The sequence below is a fragment of the Eleutherodactylus coqui genome, chromosome 1 (assembly GCF_035609145.1).
Source record: "Eleutherodactylus coqui strain aEleCoq1 chromosome 1, aEleCoq1.hap1, whole genome shotgun sequence".
NCBI classification, from domain to species: Eukaryota; Metazoa; Chordata; class Amphibia; order Anura; family Eleutherodactylidae; genus Eleutherodactylus; species Eleutherodactylus coqui.
Window position 1 is genome coordinate 19,464,490 of NC_089837.1, and position 19,104 is coordinate 19,483,593.

The following is a 19,104-nucleotide window of genomic DNA, read 5'->3' on the forward strand; positions in this document are numbered from 1 at the left end:
CGCCCCGGACCCCGGAACGATCCCCGTCCCCCTCCGCCCCGGAGCGATCCCCGTCCCCCTCCGCCCCGGAGCGATCCCCGGCCCCCTCCGCCCCGGAGCGATCCCCGGCCCCCGGAGCGATCCCCGGCCCCCGGAGCGATCCCCGGCCCCCGGAGCGATCCCCGGCCCCCGGAACGATCCCCGGCCCCCGGAACGATCCCCGTCCCCCTCTGCCCCGGCCCCCGGAACGATCCCCGTCCCCCTCTGCCCCGTCCCCCGGAACGATCCCCGTCCCCCGGAACGATCCCCGTCCCCCGGAACGATCCCCGTCCCCCGGAACGATCCCCGTCCCCCGGAACGATCCCCGGCCCCCTCTGCCCCGGCCCCCTCTGCCCCGTCCCCCGGAACGATCCCCGTCCCCCGGAACGATCCCCGTCCCCCGGAACGATCCCCGTCCCCCGGAACGATCCCCGGCCCCCGGAACGATCCCCGGCCCCCGGAACGATCCCCGGCCCCCGGAACGATCCCCGGCCCCCGGAACGATCCCCGTCCCCCTCCGCCCCGGCCCCCGGAACGATCCCCGTCCCCCTCCGCCCCGGCCCCCGGAACGATCCCCGTCCCCCTCCGCCCCGGCCCCCGGAACGATCCCCGTCCCCCTCCGCCCCGGCCCCCGGAACGATCCCCGTCCCCCTCCGCCCCGGCCCCCGGAACGATCCCCGTCCCCCTCCGCCCCGGCCCCCGGAACGATCCCCGTCCCCCTCCGCCCCGGCCCCCGGAACGATCCCCGTCCCCCTCCGCCCCGGCCCCCGGAACGATCCCCGTCCCCCTCCGAGTCAGTGGGATTGCTTCTACGTCCAGCAACAGTCCTGTGTAAAGGACCTTAGTGACAAGGCGATAGCTCGCTGACTGCCGTATGAGGGCTTGTTGTTTTGTGGAACGAGTCGTATCTTTACTGGCCGCACTTGGGGGTCCGTGTAATGTGCTATAGAACATTTATTAGATTTTGTTGAGGGAAGATGAAGAAACCACCCAGGACTTCCAGCAGGGCTTTGGGTTTTATTTTTACGTTCTTCGCCATTCGGAAAAATAACTTTTTTTTAGTTATTTTCCCGGCGCTCACCAGACGGGATCAGTAACGAAGTATTTCCGTTGTCCGGGTCGTCACGCGTGCGCTAATAACCGTTATACGCTGCTTTTGGCGTTTTATCAATTTAACAAGAGTTTTTGTGCGGAAAAAGGATTTTTTTTTCATCTGGATATTTTTTTTTTAATTTAAATCTTTTCCTTTTTTATTGACCTTTTTTGATGCTTCGTTTTTGTCCTTGAAGCGGACTTGTTTGATCGCTAGAATAGTACACTGTATTACTTCTATAGTGCGGCCACCTAGACCGCCGGAGGCGGGGCCTTACAAATGGACTTACATGGCCGACATGGGACCCCGTTGGTACCCTGTGATTACTTTGCAGGATGCTGATGGGTGACCGTAAGAGCGCCCCCTCCCCTGTCAGCTGCTTACATGCTGCAGTTGCTATGGATTGTTATATGTAAAGGGTTAAACTGCAGGATCTGAGGTTTCTCTACTCCAGGCTGTTAGAGCAGGAGCCCCGCTGTCAGCAGTCAGCCAAGACCCCGTTTTTAAAAACATGTTTATAGCCTATCAGTGACCGCTGTAAAAAGAGGTATTGGCTGTCACTAAGGGGTTAAGACAGGTGAATGCGCTCTATTGGTCAGTAATATGACCCATTTCAGGAGCGGTAGACTCTGACTGTAGCCTGGCGCCCTCTGCTGACAATTCTGAACCCGCTGCAGGGTATCCCCAGTATATTGTACAAGGGCTGTCGCTCGGGACCCCCACTATGACCCTGAGGTGTTGGCTTATACAGAGTACCCCGCTTTCGCTTCTGTGTAGGGGAGGGGCTGAATATTACAGCGTATCCCCCTTGGGAGACGGGTGTATAATGCAGTATACCCTCTTTCTCTTGTATGGGGGAGGGGATGTGTAGTACAGTGTACCCCAGTAGGGTGACAGTATGTATATAACGCAGTGTACCCCATCTTTCCCTGCAGGCCCTCAAGCAGCAGCAGCAGAAGAAGCAGCAGCGGCGGCGATCTGGGATCCCAGTTCCGTCCACGCAACACCTCATACTGAAAACCGTGAAAACCGCGAGCGCCATCACTCCAGCGAAGCCCGCAGCGTCTCACAGTACGTGCACAGCTCTTCCCTATCACCGCCCTGTGTCAGGAGGAGGGGGAGGGGCGGGATATGTATATATAACATATATATAATATCTCATCCATTAACACTGACACAGGCCAGTAGAGGCGCCCGCTCTGTAAGACGTCTCTGCCCGCTCTGTAAGACGTCTCTGCCCGCTCTGTAAGACGTCTCTGCCCGCTCTGTAAGACGTCTCTGCCCACTCTGTAAGACGTCTCTGATTTCCCTCACAGGACACTTGAAGAGGACCAAAGGGGCCGAGATCGACGTGGAGACGCCAGATTCGATTTTGGTGAACACCAACCTGCGGGCGCTGATTAATAAGCACACCTTCTCACTGCTCCCCGTGGACTGCCAGCAACGACTTCTGCGACTCTTGCCAGAGGTGGACCGTCCGGTGAGCAGACTATAGTGATGGGGGTGCCTATACAGCAGTGCTTGAAAGTTTGTGAACCCTTCAGAATTTTCAATTATTTTGCTTATATTTAACCTAAAACTACGTTAGATTTTCTAAAAGCAGACCAAGAGACCGAAATCAAAGCAGTGAGTCAAGATGACCCAGTATCACATGTCTGTGAGTGGCAAAAGTATGTGAACCTTTGCTCCCAGTATCTGGTGTGACGCTCTTGGCTGCAGTAATGGCATCTTAACGTTTCCAGTAATGGTTGATTGGCGCTGCCCATCAGCCCATGCCTCCGTACACAACCTCTTCACCCCTCCCATGTTGGTGGTTGCCTCCCCTGATCTGCAGCTTCAGCTCCCTCCACAACAGGTCTGTGGGATTAAGGGCAGCAGATGACTTGGCCCTCCTTTAGCCGTTGTTTTGTAGCTTGACTTGTGCTTCGGCCCGTTATGTTGATGCCCGTCTCATGTTCTCTCAGATTCGGCTCACATGTCCAGATATTTACCTGTACAATTGGCTGGGATAATTCAGAATTTCTTGTTCCATCAATGGTGGCGAGCCGTTCTTGCCCAGATGCACCAAAGCCGGCCCAAACCCTGATACCATCACCACTGGGTGTCACGGATCTGTGGGGTGTTTAGGCTATAATGCTGTGTTTATCTTTCTCCTAACATAACGCTCCTCATTTAAGCCAAAATGCTCTATTAGGTCTCATCCGTCCACAACACATTGTCGCAATAGCCTTTTGGCTAGTCCACCTGTACTTAAACAGCAGACAGGCAGCATTGTTCTTTTGAAGAGTAGCCTTTTTTTCCCCTTGCAATCCTGCCATGCACACCGTTTTTCTTAAGTGACCTCCTGATGGCACACGATTGTTGTTCAGACACCTCCTGATGGCACACGATTGTTGTTCAGGGACCTCCTGATGACATACCATTGTTGTTCAGAGTCCTCCTGATGGCACACCATTGTTGCTCAGAGTCCTGATGGCACACCATTGTTGTTCAGAGTCCTCCTGATGGCACACCATTGTTGTTCAGAGTCCTCCTGATGGCACACCATTGTTGTTCAGACACCTCCTGATGGCACACCATTGTTGTTCAGAGTCCTCCTGATGGCACACCATTGTTGTTCAGAGTCCTCCTGATGGCACACCATTGTTGTTCAGAGTCCTCCTGATGGCACACCATTGTTGTTCAGAGTCCTCCTGATGGCACACCATTGTTGTTCAGAGTCCTCCTGATGGCACACCATTGTTGTTCAGAGTCCTCCTGATGGCACACCATTGTTGTTCAGAGTCCTCCTGATGGCACACCATTGTTGTTCAGAGTCCTCCTGATGGCACACCATTGTTGTTCAGGGTCCTCCTGATGGCACACCATTGTTGTTCAGAGTCCTCCTGATGGCACACCATTGTTGCTCAGAGTCCTCCTGGTGGCACACCATTGTTGTTCAGAGTCCTCCTGATGGCACACCATTGTTGTTCAGAGTCCTCCTGATGGCACACCATTGTTGTTCAGAGTCCTCCTGATGGCACACCATTGTTGTTCAGAGTCCTCCTGATGGCACACCATTGTTGTTCAGAGTCCTCCTGATGGCACACCATTGTTGTTCAGAGTCCTCCTGATGGCACACCATTGTTGTTCAGAGTCCTCCTGATGGCACACCATTGTTGTTCAGAGTCCTCCTGATGGCACACCATTGTTGTTCAGGGTCCTCCTGATGGCACACCATTGTTGTTCAGAGTCCTCCTGATGGCACACCATTGTTGCTCAGAGTCCTCCTGGTGGCACACCATTGTTGTTCAGTGACCTTCTGATGGCACACCATTGTTGTTCAGAGACCTTCTGATGGCACACCATTGTTGTTCAGGGACCTTCTGATGGCACACCATTGTTGTTCAGGGACCTCCTGGTGGCACACCATTGTTGTTCAGGGTCCTCCTGGTGGCACACCATTGTTGTTCAGAGTGCTCCTGATGGCACACTATTGCTGTTCAGGGTCCTCCTGATGGCACACCATTGCTGTTCAGGGTTCCCCTGATGCTGAATATTACTGTTAGCTAATGTGAGCCTTTAGTTGCTTAGAGGTTACATTGGGTTTCTTTGTGACCTCTTGGACTATTATATGCCTTGTTGTTGGTGTGATCATTGATGATTGACTGCTCTTAGGTGGGTGATAAAGGTTTGCATTTCTTCCATTTCTGCACAATCTGTCTGACTGTGGATTGGTGGAGTCCAGACGCTTTAACGATGGTTTTGTAACTTTTTGCAGCCCGATGAGCATCAACAACTCTTCTTCTGATGTCCAGACTTTGACAGATCCCATTTCTTAACATAAAACGCTCGCATTAGATTGTCATCCCATTGATGGAAATGACCACGTCTAATATTTTTGACTTGTTTGTTGGATTTGGGCCTCTTCATCTAGTTTTAGGACTTGTGTGAAAATCTGATGTGGTTTTTCTAAGCAGAAATATGGATAATTCTGAAGGGTTCACAAACTTTTAAGCACCACTGTAAATCATGTAAGGATGAGAGACCCTCCTGTCATCTCACATATGGGCTTCATGGAGTAATGACTTGCAGCCCGCATGTTCTGCCCTGCAGGAATGGCAAAGGGTAGATTGACACACTTATATACTTGCCATTACGATATCCTTGCACTCCTCTGTATTGACTCTTATGTTTGATTATCCCAGCTGCTGCAGAAGCTCTTGGGGGAGAGGATAGGTATAAGTAACACAGGCTAGGATCACATTCACTTTGCAAGTATAGTAAATGGCTTGTAAAGTTTTATACTGCACCCCTCTGTTACACTGGCGCTATAGTCAGCCTTTGATAGGGTGTTCTCATAATGCTCCAGAGTAGGAGGAGTCACTCTTGTCGTTCCCCCTGCAGGCTGGACCCGACGGACTCATGAAACTGAACAGTTCGGCTCTTAATAACGAGTTTTTTACATCAGCGTCTCAGAGCTGGAAGGAACGCCTGTCAGAAGGTGAGACCATATTAGGGTGGCGATGTAAAAGTCTTATATTCCATATGTAACCTGCTGCCATCACTCTACTGTACAGTCTATATCCTGGGTAAGCAGTCTGTACAATCCCCAGCACTCTCCTATACTGACTCTGTCCTGGGTGAGCAGTCTGCACAATCCCCAGCACTCTCCTGTGCTGACTCTGTCCTGGGTGAGCAGTCTGCACAATCCCCAGCACTCTCCTATACTGACTCTGTCCTGGGTGAGCAGTCTGTACAATCCCTGGCACTCACCTGTACTGACTGTGTCTTGGGTAAGCAGTCTGTATAATCCCCAGCACTCTCCTGTGCTGACTCTGTCCTGGGTGAGCAGTCTGTACAGTCCTCATCACTCTCCTGTACTGACTCTGTCCTGGGTGAGCAGTCTGTACAGTCCTCATCACTCTCCTGTACTGACTCTGTCCTGGGTGAGCAGTCTGCACATTCCCCAGCACTCTCCTGTGCTGACTCTGTCCTGGGTGAGCAGTCTGCACAATCCCCAGCACTCTCCTATACTGACTCTGCTGGGGATTGTACAGACTGCTCACCCAGGACAGAGTCAGTATAGGAGAGTGCTGGGGATTGTGCAGACTGCTCACCCAGGACAGAGGCAGCACAGGAGACTGCTGGGGATTGGACAGAATCAGTACAGGTGAGTGCTGGGGATTGTACAGACTGCTCACCCAGGACACTCTCCTGTGCTGACTCTGTCCTGGGTGAGCAGTCTGCACAATCCCCAGCACTCTCCTATACTGACTCTGTCCTGGGTGAGCAGTCTGTACAATCTCCAGCGCTCTCCTTTACTAACTCTGTCCTGGGTGAGCAGTCTGCACAATCCCCAGCACTCTCCTGTGCTGACTCTGTCCTGGGTGAGCAGTCTGTACAATCCCTGGCACTCACCTGTACTGACTGTGTCTTGAGTAAGCAGTCTGTATAATCCCCAGCACTCTCCTGTGCTGACTCTGTCCTGGGTGAGCAGTCTGTACAGTCCTCATCACTCTCCTGTACTGACTCTGTCCTGGGTGAGCAGTCTGCACAATCCCCAGCACTCTCCTATACTGATTCTGCTGGGGATTGTACAGACTGCTCACCCAGGACAGAGTCAGTATAGGAGAGTGTTAGGGATTGTGCAGACTGCTCACCCAGGACAGAGTCAGAACAGGAGAGTGCTGGGGATTGTACAGACTGCTCACCCAGGACACTCACCTGTACTGATTCTGTCCTGGGTGAGCAGTCTGTACAATCCCCAGCACTCTCCTGTGCTGACTCTGTCCTGGGTGAGTAGTCTGCACAATCCCCAGCACTCTCCTATACTGACTCTGTCCTGGGTGAGCAGTCTGTACAATCCCCAGCACTCTCCTAAACTGACTCTGTCCTGGGTGAGCAGTCTGTACAATCCCTGGCACTCTCCTATACTGACTCTGTCCTGGGTGAGCAGTCTGTACAATCCCCAGCAGTCTGTACAGTCCCTCTTACTCTCCTATACTGACTCTGTCGTGGGTGAGCAGTCTGTACAGTCCCTGGCACTCTCTTATACTGACTCTGTCCTGGATGAGCAGTCTGTACAGTCCCCAGCACTCTCCTGTGCTGACTCTGTCCTGGGTGAGCAGTCTGCACAGTCCCTGGCACTCTCCTATACTGACTCTGTCCTGGGTGAGCAGTCTGTACAGTCCCCAGCACTTTCTTGTCCTGCGTAGACAGTATAGCCCCCAGCACTCACAGCGTGTGCAGGAGAGTGCTGGGGACGATAAAGACTCTTTATACAGGACAAAGACATTGGAGGAGAGTTCTGTGGGCTGAAAAGAGACTGATAACCCAAAACTTAGCACAAGAGTGCTGGGTGTTATTGAGACTACTTACCTAGAAGAGAGAGTGTGCAGGGTACGTAGTCTTAAGAGCACCCAGCAGTCTCCTGCACTGTCTCTGTTTAGTGTAAGCAGTCTTTTTGCATTCTCCAGAACACTCTTACAATGTCTCTGTTTTGGGCAAGCTGTCTCTCTAGGCTTTCCTGCACCTCCTGCCTTCAGGTAGCTGCAGCCCTCAGAACTCTTATACAATGTCTTTCCTGGTAAGCAGTCTCTATAGCACCCAGCACTCTCCTGCACGGTCTCTGTCTCTGGGTAAGCAGTCTTTCTATGTATGTTGATTGACAGGTGAATTCACGCCGGAGATGCAACTGAGAATTCGTCAGGAGATTGAGAAGGAGAAGAAGGTGGAGTCCTGGAAGGAGCAGTTCTACGAGAGTTACTATGGAGAGAAGTACGTCCAGACTTTAGAATTAGATGAAGTGCTGGTGTCAGGTTGGTTGTGTAAAGCGGATATTCCTGAGATCACTGGTTGTAAGAGATCTACTAGGGAGGAGGTTGTTACTCATCTGCCCCAGCCAAGGCTATACGTTTTGCTTTACACTGTACTATACTAACAATCCATCCGCCATTTTTGTCTTCGAAGTTCTGGTATGACTGAAGAGGAACTAAGTAAGATGACTGCAGAAGACAGCGAGATTGAGGGCAGAGTATCCCCTCCCATCGTACACATTGCAATAGATCCCACTCAAGACACCACAAGCAGTCCATCTGTAGAAGGGCAGTGGTCTATGAAGATTGAAGACGACCAGGACAATCATGAGAACCCCGAAGTTACAGAAGCCATAAAAGAGCCTGAGACAAGGAACGGGGCCGTTATTGAGGGGACCACAGCTGAAAGTGAAAAACAAGAAGTCAACGAGAAAACCGAAACCACTAAAGAGGCTCTAGCCACCTGTGAGTCCAAAGACAAGGAGTCGAAGAGCCATATTTGCATGACTCCCATCAAACCAAAGAGCCCGACCCATGTACAATCAACAGGAGCAATGTCAAGTCAGGTCAACCTTCCTCAAAGCTTTGAGTCACCAGAGAAGGCTGAAACAACCACCCTCAGCACTGGAGCCAAGAGACGTCTGGAGGTCGGGGAGGATCATCCGGCTGCTCCTGAGAAGAGTCCACGTATGATGGAACTCAACCAGTCCCAGCAGTCATTTCGTGCCTTATGTAAGCCTCCTATCGAAACGCAGCAGCAATTTCTGGAGCAGAAGGTGCCACCACTCAAGGTATGAACTCCCAGTTAAAGGTCCAACAAGTTTTGTTCATTCTACCTACATAATGGTTGATTCTGAATGTTTTGTAAATACCCCACTCTACTCTCGAGAGGTATATATTCCCCTTGCGGAGATCCAACTGATAAGGAGAGCAACCTGGGGAGAAGTATGCAAAATACTTCTCCTCTAGAAGGATGAAAATTGCCTTTATAGTGCCACCTATAGGTGACCACAGTGTAGGTCAATGTCTCTGATGGTACTGATTACCAGGGGTGGAAGCTTTAGTACATTGCTCCTTGGAAAAAAAAAAATTAAATACTTCTCCAAAAGGGAGAAAAATGTCTCTCTAGTGCCACCTATAGGTGACTATGCTTTAAGTAAAGCAACTGGTTCTCCTTGGGGATATTCACCTGGAGGTGAAGTCTTTGGGGCAATGCTTCTTGAGAAAATGTATGCAAATTAGCTCTCCTACAGAAGGAGGACAACGATCTCTCAAGCGCCACCTATAGGTAGCTACCCTGCAGCCCCAACAGCCAGATATTACATTGTAGTGAATGAGCTCTTGCAGAATCCTATTTCGGGTTGGGACCAGCTCAAAAAGTTGCAAATGACAAAAGCAAAATAACGGCTTGTAATGAGACAAAGTTGCTTGAGGAATAGATGAGGAACTGTAGACTGTAGGTTTTGGATCACCAGTGCACAGAAAGGCATCGTTCCTTTTCCCTCCCAAATCAAACTTTCCAGGCTAATTCTTTGAAGATGATTGGTTTATAAGACATTGACATTTGCTTTTTCTGTGAATTCCTCCTATGTCTCAGTATCATACAACTAACCATTTGCTTGCTTTGTTTTTCATGGTCTAGATTCCTGTGGCACGGATCTCCCAAAAGCCATTTCGCAGCTGTCAGGTCTCTCCCAGGCCCACATTTCCAGTCACCGGTACCAGTCCTAGCAGAACAGGAGCCCGCACACTTGCAGACATCAAGGCAAAAGCCCGCTTGGCCCGTGCACAGAGGGCAGCGGCCATCGCAGCCCATGGAGGTTCCATCCCCGGACCTGGTCCCGGAGGAGGCTCAGGAGGTGGACCCAGAGGGGAAATCGGAGACAGAGTACTGGACTTGGGAAATACTGGAAGCAGGAGAAGTGAAAGGGGATCTTCACCCCCTATACCAGATAACCAAAATCAAAGGGAAGTCAAGAAATCGGTGCAGGCATCAGCTGACAGTGCAGCAAGAACACAGTTACTGCAAAAACCCTGTGTACAACCCGGATTCACGGTTGCTTCCCATCAACTTGACTCCATCGAATGTACAAAAAGTATCACCCAAAGCACAGCAAGAGACCACTTAATCAGCAATAGGAAGCTGACTCAGGAACCAGTAACACCAGATAAAGCTGTACAGCCTTCTGGGATTTTGAAGACCCCAACGAGTGGAAGCTTCCTCAAGAATGAGAAGGTCTTATCTCTCGAAGGCACAAGCATCTCAGCAAAGAGAACACAAGATGATGAAGCAGAGCAGCGGATGCTTCATTTACCACCTTTATCACCTGCAAAGATGGCCCCAAGTCAGCTGCAACCAGAAACTTCATTCATAAAGTTAAGGACATCTACCACAACCCATGGGATGGACAAGGTACCATCCACTCAAGCACACAACCCAAGTTTGAAGCCTATACGTTTGGGTAGTGGGCAGCTCAGCAAGTCAACCTCCAGCATTCCTGCAAATAATCCACTTGTTACAAAGCTGCTGCAAGGAAAGAATGTCCCATTAGAGCAAATCATGCCCAGGCCTCTAACTAAAGTGGAAATGAAGACCATGCCGTTATCATGTGCCGAAAGACCACAAGGTTCACTACAAGGATTAGAACCTTGTAGAAGGGAGGAAGCAGAGCGAATATCAAATACAGCTGCTCAGCAACTAGAGAGATTTCTGTGCCACAACCGGCAACATCCGTCAGGTCAAAGGATATGGCAACTTTTTACAGGTAAGGACTTGACAAGTTCTGGAAATCAAATGCAAGGTACTGAGGAGCATGTCTCAAGCCAGGAGCAGGTGCTGCAGACTTTAATTAAGAAGGTTTGGCATGAGAACGCAAATCCATCAGAGTTCAATACAGCCCCCAGTATTTCCCAAAGAGAAAACATTTCTCAGAGGTTCATGCTTGGTTTTCTTGGCAGAAGGTCATCCAAGCCAGCCATGTCCGGTCATTATCTGCTCAACATCTCAACATACGGTAGGGTTCCGGAGGTGTACAGACAAGCTCCTTCAGACAGCACCGTCGATACTTCTGTGAATGTTCCCGAGCATGTGGACAATAGAGAGACTAAAATGGAAACTGAGTCTCTCTTGGAGAGTGGAGAGGAAGACACTGTAACCGAAGAGCATCGCTCTGCACTTAGGACCTCTTCTCCTAAAGCCAAACCTCAGAAGATGGAAAACAATGAATTTTTTCCAACATTTGATGTGAAGGAGACTGTTCAAATCGTCACGAAAGGCAACATTTACAACGAGACAGATATAGCCCGAGATTTAATACAAGCTGCCCAGGCCAAAATGGCCAATGTATTGGGGGTCAAGTTGAAGCATAATACCTCTGACATGTTTGGAATCCATGCTTCACCCCCATCATCGCACCCTAAGTTACTGCAGTCATCAAGGACTTATGGGAGTCCTACTAGTCTACCTGGGTCTGGCTATGGTGGCACAATCAACATCTCCACTTCACCAGAGGTCCTAAATAGATCCTCCATCTCGACAAGCGGAAATTTCAGTCCAGCCAATACGGAGAATGTTGTATCCTTCTCCGTGACTGTCACAACAATCCCTTCAAGTCAGAGTGTAAACTCTGGTGGTTGTGAACAACCCATCTCTATCCAGACGTACACTGATGACGGCAGTATAGAAATGTCTCCTTCCAAATGCTACTGTCGGCTGAAAGCCATGATCATGTGTAAAGGCTGCGGTGCGTTCTGCCATGATGACTGCATTGGTCCCTCCAAACTCTGTGTCTCCTGCCTTGTGGTTCGGTGACCTCCAATCATTTTCTCCGATACTCACGGGATAGATCTATTACCTGTGTAAGGCGAACCCTTGCAGTGGGCCATACTCCAGCCAGGAAAGCCCTTTTTTTTAGATATTTTTAAAGATGAAGATGTTACCGGGTACGTTGTAGGGTTCTCGCCAGCCCTAATTAGTCATGACATAAGTTTGCACTTAATGCTGTAAATAATACACAAGTGTTGAGTAGATTTTTATTTTGGTTTTAAATTGAAGACCAGATTTCCAAAGACTGGTGCAATATGTCCCTTGTAGCGCTGCACTATGGGAGACGTGGGATCCCCAAACTAAGCAATAATTTTAAACTACCTAAAATCGGTGCCCAGTGGGCACCCCATATAGAATCCAACATAGATTTTTATTAGCAGGACTGTCATATAATGTACTGGACCAGCCTGACCACCACTTGATATACTGGGGTGCATAGTATGAGTGGCTTGAGCCCAACCACTGTATGGTATTGCATCATGTACAAGGGTCATGCAAAAACTATTGACAACACCCTGCTACATTTGTAGTATAACAAAGTGAGAGAAAATGTGGTATATAATACAAAAATAGAGGCCATGAGCATAATCTATAGTATCAATTATACTACTTCTGCCAACCAGAAGGTGTCAGCATCTTGCTAAAAACCGCCCTGCAGCGCAATGTTCTCTCCATGTCAGCAGATATCATTAGTGAATATTCAGGTTGCTCGTTGTGGGAACGCACAAAAGTGTCACCAAGGCCTTTGAGAAACGTGTGGTGAACGGGTACTGCCATACCGGACGGTGGTGGGATGTGCAGCATGAGGCCGGAGCCGGTAGGCCTGTAATGGCCACAGACAAATGTTGCGTTACTTGAGTCAGCCTGTTGCTGGAAGAAGACTGATGATGGACATATGAAGATTTGGTTACGGAAATAAACATTTCATTCAAATCTGTGCATTCAGTTCTGACAGTACACTTGAGAACACAAATGGGTTCCACACCACCTTTCAGAGGTTCAAGCTTGGCACTGATTGGAAGTGTCTGCGTCCCATCTGGCTCGATATAAAAAAGGAGAAGAATCTTTTCTTAGACGTGTTAACACAGTTGATAAGACGTGGGCATGGACGGAACTACCAGCCTGCGCTGAAACGGCATGAGCAACCTGAATTTTCCAGAAAGAAATGTGCTCATGCTAATCTCAGCAGCTAAGTCTTCGCATGGCCATCATTGGTGGTCTTCCGGCCTCATGTTCAATGCTTTCATGTCCTTCCTTAAACACTGCTACCCATCTCGCCACCCTCCGGTATGGCAGTGTCTGTTCACCACATGCTTCTCGAAGACCTAGGTGACACTTTCATACATTCCTACCTAATAAATCTGTTGATAGAACATGGCATTTTGTGAGATGATGTCATTTGACGGGTAATGACCCGTTCCGGTTAGAGGAGGAGGTGTGAACGATATTATATAGATAACCACATACCACATTTTTTCTGACTTTGCTCTACTGCAAATGTAGAGCGGTGTTGCCAATAATTATTGCATGACTCTTGTATATAGGGTGATCAAGACCAGCTCGACTACTATGTTCTCTATGGCGCATGCTTTATTACGTAGGGTGATCGGGACTGGCCTGACCATGTTCTGCACGTAGACGCACAATGTGGGCTGCGCTAAGCAGGACCATATAGAATGTAATATTGCTGGTCCCGGAGCCTCTAGCAGCCTCGGTCCAAATAGCACTTTGGTTAGTAGATAAGCACTTAGGAATGAGTTGGGCTCGGGTAATATTATGTGAAGCCTTCAAAAGATATTGGTGGACAACACTGTGATTCTTTTTGCTCCCCAGTCAACATAAGCTTTGTATGCAATGATAAGCCATAGTCCCTTCTTGACTCGTCCTAGAGGCCTCAAGGGCTTCTGCCTACTGAATGAGGCCTTGTATACAGGAGGTGAAAGGGAAAATCCCAATGACCCCTTTTAAAGGTTGTCTTTAGTGCATCTGACTGCGTTTTGTAACATAACCCGCTGACTTCCAGCTGCGTCCTCTACCTTCTTATGTACACAACTTTAGCCTTCCCTTCATTGGGGGAAGAAAATATATTACACGCTCTTCCCACATAACACTGAATCCATAGACACCTAAAGATGCATATATGAGCAGTCTGATATCCCTGTGACTATAACGTAGATGACACCATGTTCTATTAAAGGGGTTGTCCTCTTGTAAACTATTTATGACCTATTTTCAGGACAGGTTATCAATAGTGGAACAACTTGGGTCTGTCACTCAGGACCCCTGCTAATCAGCTGAGGCCAGCGTGCTCATGCATTGAAATGAAGGAAGTGGACAGCTCCGTTCTCACTGCAGTGGCCCGGCTTTGTATTGCAGACAAAGTTCCCATTCACTTCCATGGGAACTGTGCCTGTAAAGCAAGCCTGGGCCACTGCAGTGAGAACGGAGCTGTCCACTTCCTGCAGGAATCAGATCTGTGCACCAGCCCGGCAAACAGGTGACTCTGGGCAGCGGACCCTCATTGATCCACTATTGAGGACCTGTCTTGTGGATGGGCTACAAATAGTTTTCAAATGGACACCCCCTTTAAATCCATATTAGAGAAAATTATGCTGATTTTCTGTTAACTCTCAGGCTGCATTGTATTATGGCTCCCAGCTTCCTCCTGCCAGTCTAGTGTCTGTCAGTCTAATATGCAGAAGTGCGGGTATCCCATAGGGAAAATGGGCTAGATGACCCCATCCCTACAGCTAGAGCCTATGTTTTCTTGGAGGACATATTTGCAATGGGACAAGTGAGCCTATTCTTTCCTCGATTGTGGGCCTTGTGGGATACCTTTTGCAGGTTCATACTACTCTGAAGATGCTGCTTATATAGGATAGAGTCAAAGACTACAGATTTCCGCATAGGGTGCAAGGCATGCATTTGTCAGCAGAGTAATGTGATTCAAAGTATTTGCATTATATCTTGAATAGCCCCTTTTACTAAAGCCCCCAGCCCTTTATTAGAGCCCCTGGCACTTTCACAATTGGCGCTTACCTGCTTGAAAATTGCACACCAGAGTGCAGCATAAAATCACATGTCAGGTTTTCTGAGTATCAGTTTCAGTGTGAATCCACATTAGATGGGAAAATCCAGTATTTTGAGGGACTTTGAATGAGGCCAGGTCATCGGTGCTAGACTAGGCGGGGTTTAACTACCAACCATGTGGGTTTTCTCGTGGGCTGGTGTGGAGAGTATACCGAGTATGGCTTGATCGAGGAAAACATCCATTGAAAGGGGATCATGTGTACAATAACAACTCTGTACCAAATGGGGTTAAATGAGGATGTCAAGAATCGTCCTGGTGAACGGGCATTGCACAGTCAAGCAGATTGTAGTCGAATACGATGCCAGTGCTCCAAATAAATCAATTGTTATTCCTTAGCACGGACGGGCTATTATAAATAGCAGACAACCAGTTCCAGTGGCATTGTGTCTAAGAGAACCCGAAAAGCAAGACTCGAGGGAGGAAGGGGGGCAAAAGAGCGCAAACATTAGAGCCGCGGAGAAACATTGCCGGGTCAGATAAACCCAGATTTCTATTGTACCATTCTAATAGGAGGATCAGAATTTGACACAAGCTGCATGGATCGATAACGCCTTCCTATCAGCTGGACAGAACAGGTCACTACCACCATCTAAGGTGCGGAAACTACAAGAAGCTTCCTGTCCACATGGGCCAATATTCCTGTATATTGATTGAATCTAGTGGAATCTACACCACGACACATTGCTGTTGTTCTGAAGGCCAGAAGAGTTCCAATGCGCTACTAGGTGGTCTCTACTAAACTGGCCATTCAGTGTGTATTGCAGTAGTACTGTATTTTTGGAACAGTAATGGGGTTCCATCTCGCGCCTTATTCCTTGGACAAGTGTGTGCAATGGGGATTCTCTTTTCAAGTAACAGACTTTGTATTCTACTCAGTGTTGTGTCACCCCGGGAGCTGTTGTCAGTCAGATTGAGTGAAAAGAAAGTCTCCTACTCTCCTCGTTTTGTGATCGTGGCAGTGTATTCTGAAAGAGGAGATGGAAGCACTGGAAGTATAGAACTTATGGAGTCTGAGGTTATTGTGCATGCCGAAAGTAAAGTTGGAGAGAAATTGGTTCACCTAGAAAATAGAAGTGCGCGGTCTTGTTGGGTCTTGTTGGCCTTTGGTTTGAGTTTTGACATCTTTAGACAATTGTTCAGTTCTTCATGGAAAGCTCATCTCTCGTCACGAGGTCATTCAGACCACTTCCTATGCGTTTCTGTAAAATGCTATAAAAACATTTTTTTAAGATAATTCACACCATCATGTTATAAAAGAAATCATATTTTGGAAAAAAAAAACGTTTTGCACTCTTAAGATTTTTTTTTCTTCAAGAATCTATATTTTTGTTGTGTAGGTCACCTACGGTCACGGTATTCATGGCAATACAGTAGAGAAGCAGGATGAACTGAAGGTATGAGACATCTCATTACCCCACACTCTTACTAGTGCTGCATTAATACCACCCCAATGACAGGAAGGCAGTGGCTTTGTTATAAAGGTACCTTTACACGATCAGCCAAGTAATCGCTGGAAATCTCTCTGTGGATGGATCGTTCCTCCTACCTGGATGACTCTAGTGACTGTCCATTGATTGAATTGAAGCCTTGCGTGTTAGAGAGTTTTCGGTTTGCTACATGCCTTAGAATGGAGGAATACAATCAGACTAAATACTACACAAGCATATTTAATAGTACGGTACGATAGGATGGAGAGCTGGGCGTGCCTGTCGCTAAAGTAGGCGTAGAGTGTTAGGGCCTGGTTACACGTCCATATTTCAAATCATGGTGGTCAAATCATGGTATTTGTATAGCGCCAACTTATTCCGCAGCGCTATCAGGTAATTATTACTTATTACCCCCCCACCAAGCTGGGTTCTCATTTTACCGACCTCGGAAGGATGGAAGGCTGAGTCAACCTTGAGCCGGACCTGATTCATGCGGGATCGAACTTGCAACCTTCAGGTCGTAGGCGAGAGCTTACACTCTGCACCACACGAGGCTGTAGTGCAAATTCATACTATGGCACCTATAGTAGTTTGCGTACCCATAATGTACTTCTATGCTCATATGCCGTATTCCATCACATGTCCTATTATAGAGGTCTTCTCCCATTAACCCTTTCCAGTCCACTGTCTGATGTCTAAAGACATTCTGATTGAAGCCTGTACAGCTCCGATGTCGGAAGATGTCTGGCAGGGTTTTCTTACTGTAGATTACTGGCCGCTCTGTTGACGGGGGGGCCTCTCCAGAATGTCACATACTGCACTACTGGCTCTAGCTAGCAGATGGCGCCATTGTATAATGGCAGAAAGAGAAAGCCCCCTAGGAAATCCTGAATCCAAAATTGGATTGCAAAGGGTTAAAGCATCGCATCATAAATCTTGGTGATTGCATGAGTCTTCGTGCTAAGAATAACGATGGATGATTTCAGAACACAGTCCTGCCTCCTAGAAGCCAACTCTAAGGTAACATAAGCCATGTGTTACTTGTTAAAGACTTTTTAGATAACTTTATTGGAAATTGTATCCTAATTAATGCAGGCAGAAGTCTTGTGTTCAGTGGTGGCCATGTCTGTAATCTATGGCAAGATATTTGCAGTTAGTCACTGGTGTCCACTTATTGATCTTCTCTTTTTTAATGCACAAAGAATTAGGACCCGTTCACATGACGGTACGTCAAGTCCATATAGTTCTTGCCCAACACTGGAGAGGTTCCCATCAGTAGAAAGCAGGAAGGCTTCCCATGGGATCTGCTCACATCTTTGGGAGCACTCTGAAATATGTCCTTAGTATCATGTAGACACCGACCGACATCAACACTTGCGGTTTTGACCACTGGGCCTCTTTATTTGTGGAGATGATACTCAGGGTTAATGCTCATTGATGGGTTAGAAAACCCATTAACATACACAGGTTCCGGCTTGGAACTTGGAGGGGGCCTGTCTCTGCTTACAGATGGAGAGAAACCCCAAAAATTCTTCAATGGCTCTTGGTAATCCAATTTTTTTATATTCGCACTATGTATATGGATACAAAAATGAATTAAGCATATGATCATATAATAATATATTTGAAGTAATATATATATATACATATATATATGAAAGAGTTTAGAGTTTATATACAGGGTATTGTGTACGCCATTAGCGAGGTGAAGATGATAGAGCTTTTATTTAGATTGATTTTACACAAATGCAATAAGATTTGGATTTGTCAGGGAAGATCCGGCCCGCTGTGATTTTATTGTATTTTTCTTTTATTTGGGGGAAGAGGGGTGAATGTTTTTAAAGGGACTGTTATCATCGGACCATAGGGTATGTATAGTGCAGAAGCAGGGAGGAAATCCTTTTGAAAAGAAATACTATTTTTTCAGACTGCAAGAAGAAAAATCATTTATGTAAAGAAATTTGTTGTACAGCTTTAGAGAGTCCTGTACATTTGTGTATGGAAATTTATACATCCGCCATATTCTTTATTTTAGAAGGTATTTGTAAGCAATTGCAAAATAAAAAAGTTTAACGTTGTGAATTCTTTGTGTGCCGCTTCATTCAAGTTTTTTTTTTCTTTTTTCAAACTGATTTCCAGACATTAAAAAAATGGTTTTCTGAACATACTCCCCCAAATCCTTTATATTGTTCAGGTCTTGCCCATTACCATTTTTAGGCATTTACTATATTTCCATGCCAAATTCATTTAGGTGGACAGACACACCCATATCACACATTCAACACTTGCCAGACATAAAGTGGAGGGCAGACTTGGCCTACCAGATTTTGTGGCCTTTCGCCAAGCTTTTCATTTGGTGTTCGTTGTCGACTCGCATAGACATAAGGAACTTTAAACAATGGTTTTCCTTAGAGCAAGCATTCCTGCTCACACCCTTGACGGCATTACCTTGGCTTCATGGTGACACGCCTACAGAAGCCCAAGCCAACCCCATAATTAGCCCTACTCTGAAAGTGAATTGCTGGATCTTCCCTAGGTCTGGTATCTCTCCCTCTCTTTCCCCATCTTGGGAAATAAAGCCTTTCCATCTAGTGTGGAAGGTGGGGCTTTCCATCAATAGATCTTCAGCCATAGATACAGATCCTACCATTTCCTCCAAGGAGGGCAATGGCTACCTGGCAAGTATTGTAAACCCGGCTCCCTTGTCATCATGGCAGATTCTCCACCTTTGACACTTCCTTCCATCCTTACCCCATTTGCTGGGTGAAGACACCTTTTGAGCAGCTTTGCAGTGACGAAGGAACCCACTCGACATACCCTATTGCATATTTATAGACTCCTATTTACCCATT

At 47.7% G+C, this 19,104-nt stretch overlaps 2 protein-coding genes across 2 annotated transcripts in view; one reads left to right on the forward strand and one right to left on the reverse strand.

Annotated features, from left to right (window-relative positions):
• RAB10 (RAB10, member RAS oncogene family) overlaps positions 1-19,104 on the reverse strand; it is a 97,854-nt gene that overhangs the window by 31,258 nt on the left and 47,492 nt on the right. The gene's annotated exons all lie outside the window — the stretch shown is intronic.
• On the forward strand, positions 1,410-16,685 carry ASXL2 (ASXL transcriptional regulator 2). The gene is made up of 7 exons (XM_066588375.1): positions 1,410-1,456; positions 2,025-2,182; positions 2,428-2,591; positions 5,498-5,594; positions 7,765-7,870; positions 8,063-8,699; positions 9,551-16,685. The coding sequence occupies exons 1-7, from the start codon at positions 1,410-1,412 to the stop codon at positions 11,717-11,719; spliced, it is 3,378 nt and encodes a 1,125-aa protein (XP_066444472.1). The 3' UTR covers positions 11,720-16,685.